The following is a 21,341-nucleotide window of genomic DNA, read 5'->3' as shown; positions in this document are numbered from 1 at the left end:
ACATTCCTTTATGGCCAACCTAGTAGCTTCAGGAAATGAAGCACTTTCCTACGGTGAAAACTTGGTAGCTTCAGGAAGTGAAACACATTCTCATGGGGGCAAACCAAGTAGCTTCAGGAACAAAAAACATTTTCAAGGAATAAACCAGGGAACTCCAGGAAGCAAAACAGTCTTATGGAATAGCCCTGGTAGCTTCAGGAAGCAAAACACATTCTTATGGAGTAACCCTGGTACCTTCAGGAAGTGAAGCACATTCCTTTAGGACCAATCCAGAAGATTTAGGAAATTAAGCACTTTCCTATGGTGCAAACCTGGTGGCTTCAGGAAGTGAAGCACATTCTCATGGGGCAAAACAAGTAGCTTCAGGAAGTGGAGCACTTTCCTATGGTGCAGACCTGGTAGCTTCAGGAAGTGAAGCACTTCCCTATGGTGCAAACTTGGTAGCTTCAGGAAGTGAAGCACTTCCCTATGGTGCAAACTTGGTAGCTTCAGGAAGTGAAGCACTTTCCTATGGTGCAAACCTGGTAGCTTCAGGAAGTGAAGCACTTCCCTATGGTGCAAACCTGGTAGCTTCAGGAAGTTAAGTACATTCTCATGGGGCAAACCAGGTAGCTTAAAACATGAAGTGTATTCTTATGAGGCAAGCCTGGTAGCTCCATGAAGTGAATCATGTTTTTATGGATAAAAACCAGATAGTTTCAGGACATGAAGTTCATTCTTAGGCAAACCAGGTAGAATAAGGAAGTAAAAGAACCCAGTAGCTCCTTCTAAAATGCACTAAGGACTGCATAAAAGGTACTTATGATGTTGAATGAAAAAAAAAAATCTAAGATAACATTTTGGGAAGTTGTGTTTATAGCTATAGATACCGTTGGGATCATGTTCATGTGCAGTTGTCACCTGGCAGTGGAAGCAAGAACAGAACGGTCTTACTAGTGATAATGGAGAATGGATTCCACAACTGAAGAAAGGACAGTATGCAGATGAAGATGAGAAAGGACAAAACACACACACAATCTACTGTACCCGGGGATCAGGCAATGAGCTGGGAACAAACTGTACTGTGATGTGGAGATGGACAGTCATGGGTGTCTGCGTCATGCTGTTGGAAGAATGAGGTGTTCATGAATGATGAGCATCGAGCAAGCAGAAAGCTGTTACTTAATCTTTGCCCCAATGAAGTGAGCTGTACATGGAGCATCATACATATGACACCGGTATATTCATCACCATGATGGTACACTGTCTTTTAAAAGACCATTGTTGTGTGCAATACAGAGCATGGGCTCAAGCATAACTCCCCTGAGGCCTGGCCGAAGCACCAGGTCATGGCACATGGACCTAGAGGAGCTTCATGGCTTGCATATTGCTCAGTATTCACCAATATATGGATAGGAGATGGCTAAAGGTATCTTACCAAAAACATCCAGTGAAAATATTCAGGTATGGATGGAAAATAAATTATCGGCAAATAAGCAGTAAAAAGTATTACATCTACTGTATGATGTGATCTCCAGTTTCAGACTAGATGGAGGGGTGGAATAATGGATAATACCTAGATTGTTTTCATGACCGTGTGCCAATTATCCCAAGATGGAAGCCTCTATTCAGGATGAGAGATTGTTCAGCTGGTCAGCAGTGATCTGCACCGCACACAGGCAATAAATATAATGGTTAAATGTCCCTGCTTAAAGGGGTTGTCTTACTTCAGCAAGTGTAGGAAGTGAATACAAGGCACTTATGTAGTGTGATTGTCCATATTGTCTCCTTTGCTGGCTGGATTCATTTTTCCACCACATTATACACTGCTCGTTTCCATGGTTCTGACCATCCTGCAATCCATTACTGGTTGTCGTGCTTGCACACTATAGGAAAAAGCACCAGCCTCTCTAGTAGCCGGGACTGTGGTAGCGCAAGTGGGCTAGTGCTTTTTGCTCTAGTGTGAAAGAACGACCACCAGTAATGGATTGCAAGGTGGTTAGAAAAGGATGGAAACGAGCAGTGTATAAGGTGATGAAAAAATGAATCCAGCCAGCAAAGGAAGCAATATGGATAATTAAAATACATTAGTACGTGGCTAGTGCTAACTTCATTTACCTAATAAATGCTATTTGCTGAAGTGAGACAACCGCTTTAAAGGAAAAAACCCTCAGGGTGCTTTCACACTGTGTTTTAATTGTTGTATGTGCCAGGAAAGCTCCCGATACATACCTCAAATGTACCTTTTATTGCTGTATGAAACACAGCGGTCTCCTGTGTTATTCCATACCGAGTCATCCAGTAAAAAAAACTATACTGCACAGTATGCATTTTTCTTTACAATGAAGGCCTATAAATAAAAGATGCTACAGTATGCCTATGCAGTGGCGTCTGTCGAAAGTGTACAGGGAAAATTCTCTCTTTGGATATCTCTGACAGACACAGTGGGGGACATTCATCAAGTCACAAATTATTGTGCAAGCCATATGTGCGCCAAAATTTGCGACTTTGGAAGCTTCTCACCACTTTTCCAAACTGGTGAGAAAAGGGCGCGGGGCTTCACTTGGCCAGCTGGGTCTACTATAACTTACTCCAGAAACCAAGGATTTGGGAGAATTACTGCAGCACTGGATGTCTTCAATGCAATTCCTAATTTATTCACCAAGAATGCAACGTTTCAGCTACAATAAGTCTTATTCAAGCAGAGTGACTAAAGACTCATTGTAGTCGAAACAGCACATTCTTGGTGAATAAATCAGGAATTGCATTGAAGACATCGAGTGCTGCAGTATTTCTCCCAAATCCTTGATTATCAGGGGCCTGCTGGGATAAGGCCTAACACTGCTGGCACCGCCACTTGATGGACTGTCCAATTTGGACCTAACAGTAGTGCTGCCTAATTTTGGATATTACACCAGAAACCAATATAAGTTATAGCTGAAGTCTACTCCAGCCCCTAGAAAGCATAGACTCCAGTTTCTGGAGCATGGAACGTATGGGAACGCCAGTCTCGATAAATGTCCCTCAGTGCAATGGGTTGAAATGATGCCAATGCCAATTATGCTTAACCATTATTGGCAATTCAACAGTGCTGCCTTGCAATATTTCACTGCCTGGAATATGTGGAGGCAACTTTCTGAATTCCAAGCCTTCCCATATTGCATTCAAAATGGCGGCACCTTAAAAGAGCTGGCAAATACAAATTAAGTCATAATCATGAAGAAAAGGAACATAGATTGCAAATACACTGGCAGGAAGTCATTTGTGGAGCATCAAATCCAAGGTTGGTTGCACTGGCCACTCTATGGTCAGATGACCACATCATGTGTAGCATCAAGTCCAATTAGTCATTAAGGCAGGTTAGTAGCCACATCTGGAAGGTAATTGAGCCCATCCCAATGATTTATTTGACCATCCTACAGGTTGCCTAGAAGAAGACCATAATACAAGTGTCTTACCTCAAGTTTCTTCAATTGAGTATTAACAGTGGAGATGTCAGGAAAAGGTTCCACTGGATGTAGTTGCTCCTCCAGCCTAGTAAGCCTTTTGCCCAGGTCTGAATAATTTTGCACCACTAGTTCGGCCTTATTGGTCTGGAAGAGCTGCTGAGCTTTGGCTTGTGTACTGGATTCAAGCTCCAGCCAACACTGACGGATCTCTTCTATCTTCTTCTTTACCACACCAGCCAACTCTGGCTTCTCCTGGATCAGCTGATGACCTTCCTGTGCAAATTAGATGCCAGTAAAATTACTCAAAGCTCATTCTCATTTAATTGTGATCAGTATTCTGCATTTCCATCGCCATTCTCCACCCTGGGCGGGGCTAAGCTCCATTCAAGTGAACCGAGCTTAGCCGCGCCCAGGCCATTTGTTACTAGTTGTGACGTTACTGGGCCAGCGGTAAACAGTGAGAAGCCCTCAGTGCCGCTGCCTTCTCAAACAGCTGATCGGCGGGGGTCCCGGGTGTCGGACTCCTGCCGATCAGATACTGATGATCTATCCAGAGGATAGATCATCAGTTTAAACAAACTGTATAACCCCTTTAATACTAAATAGGTGTGTTCAATTATGCAGAGAGAAAAAGTTGTGGTCAGGAGACGTCATCATGGTGATCTGTGCAGGACTCAGACTCCAGCCAGAAGAGACATCACCTACAAGTGATTATTGTAAACAGAATTATTAATGACTGGCTCATTGGTGTAGCGGTATTATTTGGCCTTTATAAAGTGTTATTATTGGCAATGTTGGCAACGTATCCTGTAATATGTACTTATTTTATGTACTTGTTTTATTATATATGTGATTAACCTCCATGTGATTTAACCAATAGGTCATTTTCTGATGACACATTCCCTTTAATAGTGTTTTCTACACCAGATAACTCCTTTAAGGATGAATTTCCCTCTAACAGATGTTGTCTACCAGCCTTGACCTAATGGAGATAGGGACTTCTAGACCTCAATACAGGTTCAGAAAACCCCAACAAAGTCAGTTTGACGGTTTCATCCCATATATATTGAGTTCTTTGTTTTACAGCCATTTAGGTTGCCGACGAGGTAAATGACATCAGGTAAGTGATCTCTGCTCCATCCTGCCCATTTATTCTCAATGTATACGGCACACAGATCGCAATCTGTTATTTCCTTCCATTCTACCTACCATATATTTGATTTTGTCATTTTCTTCAGAGAGAAGGGGGCAAAATAATCGGATTTAATGCAAATTGGTGTCTGGCTGGTAGAAGAAGAGATAAGCAGCTCCAAGAGATGCCTGGAAGCCTATGATATGTCACATGGGTGCGACACATCTGAAGTCACAGTATCTGGGTCATGTTAGTCCCAATAAATATAGCAGGGTATCAGCCGCCTCACTGATCTCGTAACTGTGTCTGATTAGGTCAATATAATTGACCTGGTCATATCCCTGGAGGAACCCGACCTGCCAGATTACGGTAGACATACATCCGTCTGTACAAATAAATATATTGATTTTAACGGGCCCCATGTAATACTTCATTGCTCCTGCGGGGGCGCTGCAGTGCACATGAACTCTTGCTGCCAGGTTTCACAGCAAATTATCGATTACTCAGAAGGTACCCTTCTAACAAAAAGGGATTGTCCAAAGCTGACACTCTCTTTAACGTATTATAATTTAGGTAGGAGTTGAAATTAGGCTGCAACAGGCATTAGGCTAGTGCTACACGACAACATGTGTCGTGCGACATATATTTTGTTATGCTAGTCTATGGTGTCGCACTGCAACACGACAGTCACAAAAAATTAATCCAAGTTGGATTTTTGTGTGACTGTCGTGTCGCAGTAGGTCGCAGTGCGACACCATAGACTAGCATAACAAAATATGTTGCGACATGAATGTCACGCAACACATATAGTAGCCCATATGTCGCCATGTAGCCCTAGCCTTACATACCACTGATAAATGTGCCCATTTTGACAGAGAAAATCTACTGATATGTGTTTCACACAATCTACTCTTAGTGCCCCTACTACAACTTGATCATTTATGTACAGACACAGGTGGCTTATTTTATTTTAATGTTTTATCTTATTATCCTACTTGATTACCATATTTTTATTCTGTATTTTTACTTTATTACATATTTATTCTTTTTATAACTTTTTTTTTACTTTATTATTTTTAATTTTTATTACCATAACTTTATATATTTTTTTATATTTACTTTATTTTTATTACGGTACATATTTTATTTTAATGTTTTATTTTATTATATCTTATTAGAGTTTTATTTTATTTTATTACTGCATATTATTTTAGTTTATTTATTTTATTATTTTTATTATGTATTTTTACTTTATTACATATTTATTATTTTTATTACTTTATTTTATTATTTTTATTACATTTAATTTACGTTATTTTTATGTTTACAGATTATGTGATTTATTTTGGTTGTCAGAAATTAGGGGGGAAAATGGTCTGCTTTTTCCCTTTCAGAAACAGCGCCTCTATAGACTTTGGCTGTGACTGGTATTGGAGCTAAATCTTATTCACTTGGGATAGAGCTTCAATACTTGTCACAGCCCTTGGACATTTGTGGCGCCATTTTCATGTTAAAAAAAAACCTACTTTTTTTTAAAATCCAGAACACCCCTTTAGTAAATGCTATTACTATACAAGAAGCCTTCAGCTACTTGTCAGAGCTGTCTTATATTAAATTGCAAGCTCTTGGACTGAGTGTGCATTGACCTCTGATAAGGACAAGATGCACAGATATAAATCATGGCTGAAGCCGTGGGGCCGGGACAAATATTGAATAGCAATGTAAAATAATTCTGGCCTCCACCGACACTGCAGCAATATGCTAATCCCTGGAATAAAATGTTTAGAGTAATCTTGGCATGTCTTCATCCCGCGGATCCAATAATACTGACAGCTTCAGCAAAATAGAAAATTCTTATGCCCGCCAGTGCCCTGTTTACTGTGTGTGCGTTGCATCTTCCAGGACATCCTGCCAGAGGGGTGTGCAGCGCTATAATCTGCCTTGGCACTGCACAGCTGGCATCAGGCTGGCACTGGGTGCTGAACCCATCCATATATGCTTCACAACATGTAGAAACATATGCAATACCAAGCACTAAAACAGAATGGCTGTGCCCATAAATCCTGGAAACGTACCGACATCTGGTGTGCAGATTCGGAGTCATATATGCAGAAAGTGGGTGTCTGGTTACTGAGAATTACATCAATAGCGACCACAAATAAAATATCATTGGAAGCCAGAACTATCTGAAAATGGATGGAGGTTATAAGCAGGCTTCGGCCTTTACAGGAACGTAGCGTCCATTATGTTATATCGTAGTCTGCCATAAAAAATTCTCAGCGGAGGAAATCCTCTGCGGATCTCGCAGAAGTCGGGGGAGAGAAGAATCAGGTGTAATACACATTAATGCCAGATCCTTCTGTTCTCACTAGGGATCAGCCGCCACCAGACGAGTCTGGCAACCGCTTTCTCCTTCCTACCCACATAAGCAGATGGAGTCTGGAGATATAGCTGATGAGCGTTAGGCCGTCAGCGAGGGGCAGCTTAAAGGGGTTGTCTCACTTCAGCAAATTACATTTCTCATGTAGAGAAATGTAATACAAGCCACTTACTAATTTATTGTGATTGTCCATATCGCCTCCTTTGCTGGCTTCATTCATTTTTCCATCACATTACACACTGCGCATATCCAGAGGTTACGACCACCCTGTAATCCGGCAGAGGTGGTCATGCTTGCACACTTTAAGAAATAGTGCCAACGGTCCCATCCACCAGAGAGGCCGGCACTTTTTCGTATAGTGTGCAAGAACGACCACCACTGCTGGATTACAGAGTGGTCTTAATCCCTGGGTATGAGCAGTGTGTAATGTGATGGAAAAATGTATCAAGCCAGCAAAGGAAACAATATGGTCAATCACAATACATTAGTAAGTGCCTTCTATTAACTTTCTCTACATGATAAATGCCACTTGCTGAAGTGAGACAATCCCTTTAAGACCCTAGATGGCCAAGACTTCTAGACTGGACCATGGCAGGGCTAGACAATACCTAGAAGCCAGGTAGAAAATTGTTTATAGCACCTACTTAGCTGTTTTCTGTTCATGTTTTTATTGCCTTGCAACAAAAAAATATTCTATGGTCTGGCTCCCAAGTTCTGTAGTAATATGTCCACCCCTGGTTTATAGAGATAAGATCTTGAAAAGATCCTAGCTCAATAAGAAGAGAATATTTAAGATGTTGGTGCCAAGGATCATGGTGGGTTCAAAGATAAGCTGATTTCCACCCTATATCACTTCCTTGGCTTTGTAGTGAAGGGACCTAGAGACGCATGAACATTGACTCAATCCGAAAAACGTGCTTATAGCTATGTCTTAGTATTTAGGCTGCAGCGAATACAGAACTGGAATTGTGGCGTTCTACCTGAGCTTTCCTTCACCCGGGGCAAAAGTTCAGTTTTCTGCCCTAGCGTGGATAGAGATACCATGGCAGAGCGGGCCTTCCCTGGCGCCTGGGGCACATGCCTGCCCACCTGGTGGGATAATCGGCAGCACACGGCATCTTATACTTTTTAAGCCAGCTCTTACGTGGGTTCAGAAAACCATAATTCCTCCAACATGCCAAGAGCATTGCTCTCTCCAAGGGACGGAGATCATTCTGAATACTTAGATCAAAGCAAAATACAAACTGGGTAATAAAAAATGTGCTTGAGAGTCTACAGGAAGCAAACATGTTCTTTGAGGCCTATGCATGATAAGAGGTGCCACCTTGGGACGTCTCAGGAGGCCCATCACAGTTCTTAAAAGAAGCTGTCACCTTACCTTTTCGATCTTGTCCAGCCAGCCCTTATTTTGGGACAATTCAGCCATGAACGCCTGGTGCTTGAGCCATTTCTTGTGCAGTTTCTGAGTCACATCCCGCGAGTTATCCCGAGCCATCAGTGTTTTTTCGCTGATCCAAGCATCCAGCTGCGGGACACAGAGAGGCGGATGAGACTGGAGGAAGCCATGGGTGGTCTACGGAAAGGACCGGCAGGTTACCCCTATTCTAAAAGGGGGTGAGTGCAGGGAGACCACGTGAAAACAGGAGAGAATGGCCGAAAATTGCCAGGTGTCATTTTATGATGTGCAATAGATTGAGAACATAGACATCAGCCAAAGTATAGGGAAAAGCAGAAGGGACAACGGTGCAAAAGTGATGAGACAGGTAGGGAGAGAGCAACCAAAAGAGGGGACCCTGTAAATAAGAGACAGACAGATGAGTGCCAGAGGGGTGGATGACAGGTGAGACTGCAATCACATAGGAAAGAAATGTAAAATAATTGATAGGTTAAAGACAGACGTGAGACATACACAAGAAACAAATACACATGTGAGAGCAGGAATGCATAAAGAGACAGTCAGAGGACTAGAAGACAGCCGACCGACCACCTTATCAGACAGGTGAGACAGATGAAGATGGGATCAGGTACGCACGAAAGAGACAGATGGGGGGGTTGTCTGACAAGACAGGTGAGGATGTAAAGGAAGGTGACAGTCCAGAGCAGGTGGGTTGATAGCAGAGAGAGAGAGTGAGCAGTCAAGTGGAAAGGAATAAACAGGAGACTGCATGAGATGGTGCTGTGTGCCTGCAGAAGCTGCTGTCAGTGCATAATGTCGTGCTATGCTGTTTGGTGCAGTGAGGTTTGCTGTCCCTATGAGGGGTGGGCTGCTCGAATCCCCAGCACAGATCCTTCAGCTGGACCAGGCGAGGAGCACGGGGGCCCTGCTATCCCGACACATGCTCATTGCTCGTAGGTTCCCCCTCGATCCACAGTCAAGGTAGGATGGTGGAATGATCCCACTGCAGTGAATGGATGGAGGGGGAGGATCCGGAATGTGATGCGTCATCTCCCCCCACCCCTTCTCCTCTGCTCCCAGTGCCTGGCTGCCAGCTCCAGTCCTAGCCCTCGCTCTGCATGTCCTAGCCCAAGCTCTGTGGCCAGCTCTATATCACCACCTCTGTCCGTCCATCTATCTGTGTATCTCTGTCCATCTATCACATATCTATCTATCTAATATCTCTGTCCATCGTAATATCTATCTGTCTATGGTAATATCTATCCATCATAGTATCTCTATCCATCCTAATATCTATCCATTTATTTAAGTCCATCTATCAATCTGTATATGCTCATCTGTCCGTCTATCCATTTGCCCCTCTATGTTGCGCCATTTCCCCATCACCGATATGAATTATGGCTGATACCAGTTTGGTTCCTCTTACAGAAGGGTTGGTCACTCAACTTTCCTAGAACCCAGAACATCAAATCTTCAAAGATCTGCCATAATACAGGGGCCAGCAACCTTTGGCACTCCAGCTGTTGAGAAACTACAGTTCCCAGCATGCTCCATTCATTTCTATGAGAGTTTTGAGACGAGCAGAGTAAGTATGCATGTTGGGAGTTGTAGTCTCACAACAGCTGGAGTGCTGGAGGTTGCCTACCCCTGCCATAAACCCTTCCACACGCCTGCACCTCTGGATATTTAGGAACAATTGTCCTTCAATAGTCTGGTACAAGTCCTTCGAGGACCAATACGGTGGTAAATCTAGCTGACACTCAGCTGTGCTCAACCTCTTAATATGCCTAGATATGCAGGATACATCAGCACCCCTATACCTCTGTGTAACCCATTCAGGAGTCTGGGAAAGTTGGATGACAGCCCCTATGTAAGTTGTAATCACTCAAACACATTAAAGATATATTTCTGGGAAAATGATGGAAATTGGTAAAGTAGGGTCCTGAAGGAGTCCCCAGTACAGAAGTGAACAGCAATGCCGAGGGTCTCTGAGGCTGAACGGGAGTATGGAGGGCTCACTCGCAGTGAAGTCCATGTACATACACATTACAGTCCACCGATTCCAACTGGATCACGGTCAGCTGACCTTGGAAATCCCCAAATCTCTGAATTTAAAACAGAGACACACTTAAAGGGGTTGTATGGCAGCTAAAAAAACTAAAGGGGCAGAATGGGTCATAAAAATAAAACATTCAATACTCACTGAGCCGATCCCCCAGCGCGGCCACGCTCTGCCAATCACAGGCCGAAGCCATGACCCACCTCAACCAGTGGTTGGCCGAATGGGCTTTTACCTACATGTCAAGGGGCACCAGGAAGTATCGGCCAGTAGGTGACCTAGTAAGTATCGGAAAGGCCACGCCTGGAGAATTTTGAGGTAAGTATTGTAAGTATTATAGATGAGCTTTGACAATCACCTATTGTGAATGGTGGATCCTGTCTTATCTCTACACAGAGGTGATATCACGACAGGCAGGATTAGAATGACTGATAAGCAGATAACTGCATTAAAGTGATCCATACAGACCACGAAGTGGTGAAAGGGGAGAAATGATTCCTATAATACACCAGCCCCTTAATTCTAACATCTCTTCATGCTCTTCGCTTACGGACTATCTGCTATACTACTCTGACATGTCATGGAGATCGATAAAGATGAAGATGATGTTTAAGTGCTTTTAGTGCTGACCCTGGAAGGGGGAAGATTTCTTACATACCATGCATCCCTATAGAGTCAGGATTCACACTGTAAGACCAGCTCCCGTTCCGGAAGACTTGAGCCCCTCATCTAAATGGTCTCCATGAAATACCACGTTTCACCAGCAGCGGCCAATGTCTGCCTGGCTGTGGCTTCCCCCGGCCAAATCAACCAAGTTACTACCAGTCTGTTGGAGGGCGAGAATATCACAGTCTGCAACACTATTCTTCCTCTGTAACCCTGATGAACCCCAGTATATGTACGTCATTGGATTTACTGGTATCCATTGAGAAATGGATTCACCATAGCAGTCGTGGTTCCATTATTATGTCAACATACAGTGGGGAAAGTAAGTATTGGATACACTGACGATTTTGCAAGTTTTCCTATCTACAAAGAATGGAGAGGTCTGTAATTTTTATCGTAGGTACACTTCAACTATGAGGAAGAAGGATGAGTACAACCCTGCCGAAGCATGGGGGTGGAAACATCATACTCTGGGGGTGTTTTACTGCAAAGGGGACAGGACAACTGCACCGTATTGAAGGTAGGATGGATGGGGCCATATATCGCAAGATTTTGGCCAACCACCTCCTTCCCTTAGTAAAAGCATTGAAGATGGGTCGTGTGGTCGGATCTTCGAACATGACAACAACCCGAAGCACACAGCCAGGATAACCAAGGAGTGGTGGAAGCATTTTAAGGTCCTGGAGTCTCCAGACATAGAACATCTTTGGAGGGAGCTGAAACTCTGTGTTGCTCAGCGACAGCCCCGAAACCTGCCAGATTTAGAGGAGATCTGCCAGATTTAGAGGAGTTGGCCAAAATGCCTGCTGCAGTGTGTGCAAACCTGGTCAAGATCTACAGGAAACGTCTGACCTCTGTAATTGCAAAAAAAAGGTTTCTGTACAAAATATTAAGTTCTGTTTTTCTATTGTATCAAATACTTATTTCATGCCATAAAATGCAAATTAATTATTTAAAAATCATAAAATTTAATTTTCTGGACTTTTATTTTATTTCTGTCTCTCACAGTTGAAGTGTTAGGCCTCTTGCACACGAACATGCCCGTGCCCGTACTGCAGACCGCAAATTGTGGTCCGCAATGCACGGGCACCGACCGTGGGCCAGCCACATGCGGATCGCGACCCCATTCACTTGAATGGGGTCCACGATCCAACCATTCCGCAAAAAGATAGCACAAGTTCTATCTTTTTGCGGAACAGAAGCACGGAACGGAACACCACAGAAGCACTCCGTAGTGCTTCAGTTCCGTACCGCATCTCCGGATTTGCGTACCCATTGAAGTGAATGCACACGGCTGTCCCGTGTATTGCGGACCCGCCTTATGCGGGCCACGGGAGAAACATGGTCGTGTACAAGAGGCCATACTACGATAACAATTACAGACCTCTCCATTCTTTGTAGGTTGGAAAACTTGCAAAATCGCCAGTGTATCAAATACGTATTTTCCCCACTGTATATCAGATGTAGTAGAGAAAATACATGATTTTTTTGTATCCATACCTCCGTCCCATGAAGACAATAAACAGCATATACTGGTAATTTATAACCTATTTTGTCATCACATTTCCTAAGACAGCAAGTAAATGAAGCAATGGTACTAAACGTGAGATAAGCGGATTTACAGAACACATGGATGAGGGCACCACGCCGTAGACTCTACCCAACAGCGCATCAGTGTAGACATGTGTGATTCGATGCTGGAGAACAAGTCATTTGAAATGCTAACTAGCAGAGGACGATGCCTGCAGGTAAGTATCAGAACGCAGTGTGAAGCTGAATACCCACAGGGAGCTGAAGTCCCGTCAGTTGCAATGAGGAGACTTGGAGATGACCGAGATAATCAGAATTACAGGGGCTTGAGATAGCGCTGGTAGTAATATGTGGTCCCGGGAATGAAGCAAGTAATGATTCTAGCGGTCACGTCATCTACTACATGGATAAGAAGGGATCTAGCCATCCAACAAATATACCACGTCTATGACCATCCCGAGATAAATATCGTGTAATTAGCGTCACAGTACAACACTGCATCTGAAGAATCTACAGCTCAATGTGCTCTTTTAGGTTGCCTGCACACAATGTGGATTACGTGCATTTTTTTTCCACATGTATTTTCGTGCGGAAAAAATGCAGCGTCAGACAGTACCAGCAAAGTAAAATCCCATTCACACTTTGCTTTTTTTTTTCTTAGGTGCAGAAATTGACCTGCTGTGCGGATTTTGAAATCTGCAGAAAGTCAATTGTTGAGCTTTTCTTCTTCTTTTCAATGGAAGGATGGGTATCTGTGGAAAATCTGCATCAAATTTGCACCAAAACCACATAAAAACGTAATAAATAGTGCAGATTTGGTGGGGATTTCATGCAGATTATCTGCACACAAATCTGCTGTCATGCCTCCTATGTGAGTCCATTTAAGATATAGGGAGACACTGAGCTCGTGGATATATTATTTTCTATGATTTAATGCACTATACCGTGTCTTTAAAAAGTATTCATACCCCTTCCAAACTCTTCCACATTTTTTTCATGTTACACCCACAAACAAATGTATTTTATTGGGATTTTATATGATAGACCAACACAAAGTAGCAAGTATGTGTGAAGTAAAAAGGAAATTATACATGATTTTTTAAATTTGGAAGAAATAAAAATCTGAAGTGTGTCGTGCATTTGGATTCAGTCCACCTGTACTCTGATACCCCTAAATAAAATCATGTGTGAACAATTGCCTTCAGAAGTCACCTAATTAGTAAATAGAGTCCATCTGTGTGTAATTTATTCTCAGTGTAACTACAGCTGTTCAGTGAAGACCTCACAGGTTTGTTAGAGAATATTAGTGATCAAAACCAAGGAACACACCAGACAGGTCAAGGATAAAGTTGCGGAGAAGTGTAAAGCAGGATTCAGTTATAAAAAAAAAAAATGTTTTAAGCTCTGAACATCTCATGGAACGCTGTTCAATCCATCATCCGAAAATGGAAGGAGTGTGGCACAACTGCAAACCTACCAGGACATGACCGTCCACCTAAACTGACAGCCCAGGCAAGGACAGCACTAATTAGAGAAGCACCCAAGAGGCCCAAGGTCACTCTGGAGGAGCTGCAGAGATCCATAGCTCAGGTGGGAGAATCTGTCCACAGGACAACTATTAGTTATGTACTCCACAAATCTGGCCTTTATGGAAGAATGACAAGAAGAAAGCCATTTTTGAAAGCAAGCCATAAGAAGTCCCATTTGCAGCCACTAAGGGGACACAGCAAACCTGTGGAAGAAGGTGCTCTGGTCAGATGAGACCAAAGTTAAACTTTTTGGCCTGAATGCAAAACACGTGTTTTAGAAAAAGTTCAAGGGGTATGAATACTTTTTAAGGCACTGTATACATCTATAAAATTGTGTAAGGGTACATTCACATGGGACTGATATGCTGTGTATTGAGTGCTGCACTGTGATTCACATTGCTCTACAGTACCAGCAAGTTGGATACAATTTTAAGAAATCTCATCCATGAACTGCTAAAAAAAATCTGTGGCTTACAATGGCTTGTTGTACTGATTTTAAATTAACATGTCAATTTATGCAATGGATTTCTACTGCAGATTTCTCCCATTGCAATGCAGAGTTTGAAATTCACAGCAAATCAGCCTTAAAATATCTGCACTGTCTGGCCTTACCCTAAGGCCCCTTTCACACGGGCGAGTTTTCCGTGCGGGTGCGTGCGGTGAACGTATTGCACCCGCACTGAATCCTGACCCATTCATTTCTATGGGGCTGTGTACATGAGCGGTGATTTTCATGCATCACTTGTGCGTTGAGTGAAAATCGCAGCATGCTCTATATTGTCCGATTTTCACGCGACGCAGGCCCCATAGAAGTGAATGGGAAGCGTGAAAATCGCATAGCATCCGCAAGCAAGTACGGATGCGGTGCGGTGCGGTTTTCACGCACGGTTGCTAGGAGACGATCGGGATGGAGACCCGATCATTATTATTTTCCCTTATAACATGGTTATAAGGGAAAATAATAGCATTCTGAATACAGAATGCATAGTAAAACAGCGCTAGAGGGGTTAAAAAAATAATTTAACTCACCTTGATCCACTTGATTGCGAAGCCGGCATCTCCTTGTGTCTCCTCTGCTGATGAACAGGACCTGGGGTGAGCTGCTGCATTAAATAGAGGTTAAGGACCTTTGATGACGTCACTCCGGTCATCACATGGTCTTTTACCATGGTGAATCACCATGGTAAAAGATCATGTGACGTACCATGTGATGACCGGAGTGACATCATCAAAGGTCCTTAACCTCTATTTAATGCAGCAGCTCGCCCCAGGTCCTGTTCATCAGCAGAGGAGACACAAGGAGATGCCGGCTTCGCAATCAAGTGGATTAAGGTGAGTTAAAAAAAAAATTTTAACCCCATCTAGCGCTGTTTTACTATGCATTCTGTATTCAGAATGCTATTATTTTCCCTTATAACTATGTTATAAGGGAAAATAATACAATCTTCAGAACATCAATCCCAAGCCCGAACTTCTGTGAAGAAGTTCGGGTTTGGGTACCAAACATGCGCGATTTTTCTCACGCGAGTGCAACGCATGACAATGTTTTGCACTCGCGCGGAAAAATCGTGCATTTTCCCGCAACGCACCCGCCTCTTACCCGGGCAAAAAAACTGACGCCCGTGTGAAAGAGGCCTAAATGCTACCAGAACTCATAGAGAAAGCCCGACTCCCACTTCCCTGCCCAATCATAGATACATAGTAAAGAAAGCCTGTGAGTCCTGCTTCCCTCAGCCACTTATAGAGAAAGCCGGTGAGTCCTGCTTCCCTCACCCACTTATAGAGAAAGCCTGTGAGTCCTGCTTCCTTCAGCCACTTATAGAGAAAGCCTGTGAGTTCTGCTTCCCTCACCCACTTATAGAGAAAGCCTGTGAGTCCTGCTTCTCTCACCCACTTATAGAAAAAGCCTGTGAGTCCTGCTTCTCTCACCCACTTATAGAGAAAGCCTGTGAGTCCTGCTTCCCTCACCCACTTATAGAGAAAGCCTGTGAGTCCTGCTTTCCTCAGCCACTTATAAGGAAAGCCTGTGAGTCCTGCTTCTCTCACCCACTTATAGAGAAAGCCTGTGAGTCCTGCTTCCCTCACCTACTTATAGAGAAAGCCTGTGAGTCCTGCTTCCCTCACCCACTTATAGAGAAAGCCTGTGAGTCCTGCTTCCCTCACCCACTTATAGAGAAAGCCTGTGAGTCCTGCTTCTCTCACCCACTTATAGAGAAAGCCTGTGAGTCATGCTTCCCTCACCCACTTATAGAGAAAGCCTGTGAGTCCTGCTTCCCTCACCCACTTATAGAGAAAGCCTGTGAGTCCTGCTTCCCTCACCCACTTATAGAGAAAGCCTGTGAGTCCTGCTTCTCTCACCCACTTATAGAGAAAGCCTGTGAGTCCTGCTTCTCTGACCACTTAGTCTGAGTCCTGCTTCCCCTGTCTACTCAAAGATTGTCTATGAGCCCTGCTTCCACCGCCCACTCATAGAGAAAGCCTGTGAGTCCTGTTTCCCTGTCTACTTAACGAAAGCCTGTGAGTTCTGCTTTCACCGCCCACTCATAGAGAAAGCCTGTGAGTCCTGTTTCCCTGTCTACTCAACGAAAGCCTGTGAGTTCTGCTTTCACCGCCCACTCATAGAGAAAGCCTGTGAGTCCTGTTTCCCTGCCCACTCATAGACAAAGTCCTGGTTCCTCTGCTTCTCATAGGAAAAGCCTATGAATTCTGCTTCCCCACCCACTCATGGAGAAGGCTCAGAGTCCTGCTTCGCATACACACCGATCTGTGGTCCACTGGCGTCAGATGCACCACAATTATTAAGAGGCAAATGCAGCTTAAATGTGGCCCATTGTAGGCTGTCTGTAGACCTGGCATAGATCCATAGGTACAACTTTCACCAGTTTTCTGCCGTAAATTATGACAAATGTGATGTCGCTAATGGCTTGCACCATAATTTGCGACTTTTTAATGTTGAAAAACTGGCATACAATATTTAATAAACTGCTCCTAGTGATTTTTCTTGCATGTGTTTGTATACAGCTGTGGCCGAACGTTTTGAGACTAACACAAATTTAGGTTTTCACAAAATTTGCTGCTTCTGTGTTTTTCAATCTTTTTGTCAAATGTTTCTATGGTATACTGAAGTACAATTATAAGCATTTACCTTGATCCAAAATACATTGTGTATGCAAAGACTGAATATTTCCAGTATTGACTCTTCTTTTTCAAGACTTCTGCAATTAATTTGGCATGCTGGGTATGAGCTTCTGGGTCAAGTTCCCAATGGGACTGAGATCTGGGGAGTTTCCTGGCCATGGACCCAAAATTTCAATGTTTTGTTCACCGAGCCTCTTCGTTATCACTTTTGCCTTGTGATATGGTGCTCCATCTTGCCGAAAAAACATTGTTAATCACAAAATTACTAGATCGTTGGGAGAAGTTGCTCTTGGTGGATGTTTTGATACCTTTCTATATTCATAAAGAATAAAGTGTTCTTAGGCAAAATTGTGAATTAGCAAACTAACCCTACAAATGAATGGCCTCAGGATGCTTTACTGTTGGCATGACACAGAACTCATGGTAGTGCTCACCTTTTCTTCTCCGGAAAATCATATTTCCAGATGTCCCAAACATTCTGAAGGGGGCTTCACCAGAGAAAATAACTTTACAGCAGTCTTCTGTAGTCCAATCCCTGTATGTCCTGTAGAATGTTAGTCTGTCCTTGAAGTTGTTCTTGCAGAAAAGTGGCTTCTTTGCTGCCCTTCTTGACACCAGGTCAATCCTGGTGTCAAGAAGGGGAAGCTTTGCACTGGTGGTGACCCAATCCCATAGCTGAATCCTCTTTAGGAGATGGTCCTGGCACTTGCTGGACTTTCATGAACTCCCTAAAGCCTTCTTCACAGCAATTGAAATGATCCTTAATGATCCGATAAATGGTTGATTTAGGTGCAGTCTTACAAACAGCAATATCCCTGCCTGTGAAGCCTTTTTGATGCAAAACAATAATAACTGCAGGTGTTTCCTTTTAGGTAACCATGGTTAACAGAAGAAGACAATCATTTCAAGCACCACTTCCCCTCAGCCCTATTTCACCTTAAGGACTTGGCCATTTTTTGCAAATCTGACCAGTATCACTTTAAGTGCTGATAACTTTAAAACGCTTTGACTTATCCAGGCCATTCTGAGAAAGTTTTTTTTGTCACATATTGTACTTCATGACACTGGTAAAATGAAGTAAAAAAAAAATCATTTTTATTTATAAAAAAATTGCAAATTTACCCAAAATTAGTAAAAAAAATTGCAAATTTCAAAGTTTCAATTTCTCTACTTCTATAATACATAGTAATACCTCCAAAAATAGTTATTACTTTATATTCCCCATATGTCTACTGCATGTTTGGATCATTTTGGGAATGATATTTTATTTTTTGGGGATGTTACAAGGCTTAGAAGTTTAGAAGCAAATCTTTGACAAAGTGACTTCAACCAGTTCAGGTCTGAAGTCACTTTGCGAGGCTTACATAATAGAAACCACCCAAAAATTACCCCATTCTATAAACTACGCCCCTCAAGGTATTCAAAACTGATTTTTACAAACTTTGCTAACCCTTTAGGTGTTCCACAAGAGTTAATGGCAAATGGTGTTAAAATTTCTGATTTTAGATTTTTGGGCAAATTTTCAATTTTAATCCATTTTTTTTCCAGTAACAAAGCAATGGTTAACAGCCAAACAAAAGGCTATATTTATTGCCCCGATTCTTTAGTTTGCAGAAACACCCCATATGTGGCTGTAAACTACTGTACGGGCACATAGTAGGGCGTAGAGGGAAAGGTGCGCCGTATGGTTTTTAGAAGGCAGATTTTGCTGGACTGTTTTTTTTTACACCATGTCCCATTTGAAGCCCCCCTGATGCACCCCTAGAGTAAAAGTGACCCCATCTAAGAAACTACACCCCTAAAGGTATTCAAAACTGATTTTACAAACTTTGTTAACCCTTTAGGTGTTGCACAAGATTTAATGGAAAATAGAGATATAATTTCAAAATTTCACTTTTTTGGCAGATTTTTACATTTTAATATTTTTTTTCCAGTTACAAAGCAAGGGTTAACAGCCAAACAAAACTCATTATTTATGGCCCTGATTCTGTAGTTTACAGAAACACCCCATATGTGGTCGTAAACTGCTGTACGGGCACACTGCAGGGCGCAGAAGGAAAGGAAGGCCATACGTTTTTTGGAAGGCAGATTTTGCTGGACTGTTTTTTTTTACACCATGTCCCATTTGAAGCCCCCCTGTTGCACCCCTAGAGTAGAAACTCCAAAAAAGTGACCCCATTTTAGAAACTACGGGATAGGGTGGCAGTTTTGTTGGTACTAGTTTAGGGTACATATGATTTTTGGTTGCTCTATATTACGCAAATGCCAAGAGTGTGCAAAGCAGTAATCAAAGCAAAAGGTGGCTACTTTGAAGAACCTAGAATATGACATTTTCAGTTGTTTCACACTTTTTTGTTATGTATATAATTCCACATGTGTTAATTCATAGTTTTGATGCCTTCAGTGTGAATCTCCAATTTTCATAGTCATGAAAATAAAGAAAACTCTTTGAATGAGAAGGTGTGTCCAAACTTTTGGTCTGTACTGTAAGTTTTACACAATGATTTCATTTTTGAAACAAAAAAAATCATGTTTTAGTGTCTCCATAGTCTGAGAGCCATAGTTTTTTTTTAGTTTTTGGGCCATTATCTTAGGTAGGGTCTCATTTTTTGTGGGATGAGATGATGGTTTGATTGGCACTATTTTGGAGTGCATATGACTTTTTGATCGCTTGCTATTACACTTTTTGTGACGTAAGATGACAAAAAATGGCTTTTTTTACACCGTTTTTTTTTTTTTTTTTTACGGTGGTCATCTGAGGGCTTAGGTCATGTGATATTTTTATAGAGCCGGTCGATACGGACGCGGCGATACCTAATATGTATACTTTATTTTTATTTATGTAAGTTTTACACAATGATTTCATTTTTGAAACAAAAAAAATCATGTTTTAGTGTTTCCATAGTCTAAAAGCCATAGTTTTTTCAGTTTTTGGGCGATTATCTTGGGTAGGGTATGATTTTTGCGGGATGAGATGACGGTTTGATTGGTACTATTTTGGCGTACATGCAACTTTTTTGATCACTTTTATTACCTTTTTTGGGAAGTAAGGTGGGCAAAATTTCTATTTTCTCATAGTTTTTTTTAATTTTTTTTATGGCGTTCACCGTGCAGGGAAAGTAACATGACCGTTTTATATATCAGATCGTTACGGACGCGGCGATACCTAATATGTGTAGTGTATTTTTTTTTTATTCAGTGATAAATGTGTTTTTTTTATCTTTACCTTTTTCACAATTTTCTTTCATTTTTTTGACCCAGAGCCACTTGGTTCTTGAAGATCCAGTGGGTCTGATGTCTGTATAATACAGTACAGAACCCTATATAGTGTATTGTACTGTATTTTACTTACACTTTGTCTGAACAGATCTATGCCTTTAGCACAGATCTGTTCAGCACCATGGACAGCAGGATGCCTGAGAAGGCGTCCTGTTGCCATGGGAACCTTCCCCGTCTGCTCAGTTGTGGCCACAACTTTGCAGACAGGGAAGGGTAAGGAGGGGGGCTCCCTACCTCTGTGATCCCATCCTGTCTGGGGGCTGCAAAGGCACAGCAGCCCCCCGATGGGAGAGGGAGGGAGCTCCCTGACCCTGACAGTTAACCTTTTCCATACAGCGGTCCGTACGGACCGCAGTATGGAAAGGGTTAAACGGCTGACATCTGCACAGATGTCAGCCGTTTATACCAGAGTGTCAGCAATGTGCTGACACTCTGGTATAACCACTTGCCACCAATGAATTTTCAAGAGGAGGCGGGCGATCCCGCCTGCCACACCGCCCGCCTCCCGCACTGCCCGCAACCCCCCCTGCACCACCCGCCGGCATAAAATCGTGCAGGGGGGCGAGGGGGGTGCAAAATCGACATTTTGGGCATTTTAAAGTTCCTGATCGGGATCAGAAACTGCAGAAAGCGCAGCAAACCACAGGTCTGAATTGACCTGCGGTTTGCGGCGATCGCCGATACGGGGGGGGGGGGGGTCATGACCCCCCCTGGCGTTGTGACAGGATGTCGGCTGAATGATTTCAGCTGGCATCCTGTTCTGATTAACCCCCGCAGCTCTGCAATCTCGATTTAAACTTAGGA

General features: G+C 42.8%; 1 protein-coding gene across 1 annotated transcript in view; it reads right to left on the bottom strand.

The window, feature by feature from the left end:
• The window catches only part of SPTBN4 (spectrin beta, non-erythrocytic 4), a 98,262-nt gene that overhangs the window by 35,435 nt on the left and 41,486 nt on the right, over window positions 1-21,341 (bottom strand). Inside the window, exons 20-21 of the mRNA XM_044274826.1 lie at window positions 8,319-8,465; window positions 3,438-3,701 (exon numbers count right to left, since the gene is read on the bottom strand). Coding sequence (XP_044130761.1) covers window positions 3,438-3,701; window positions 8,319-8,465 — 411 coding nt within the window. The remainder of the gene's footprint in view (window positions 1-3,437; window positions 3,702-8,318; window positions 8,466-21,341) is intronic.

Source organism: Bufo gargarizans, unplaced genomic scaffold, assembly GCF_014858855.1.
Source record: "Bufo gargarizans isolate SCDJY-AF-19 unplaced genomic scaffold, ASM1485885v1 original_scaffold_2086_pilon, whole genome shotgun sequence".
Classification (NCBI taxonomy): domain Eukaryota; kingdom Metazoa; phylum Chordata; class Amphibia; order Anura; family Bufonidae; genus Bufo; species Bufo gargarizans.
This window is presented reverse-complemented; position numbering and strand designations above follow the sequence as displayed.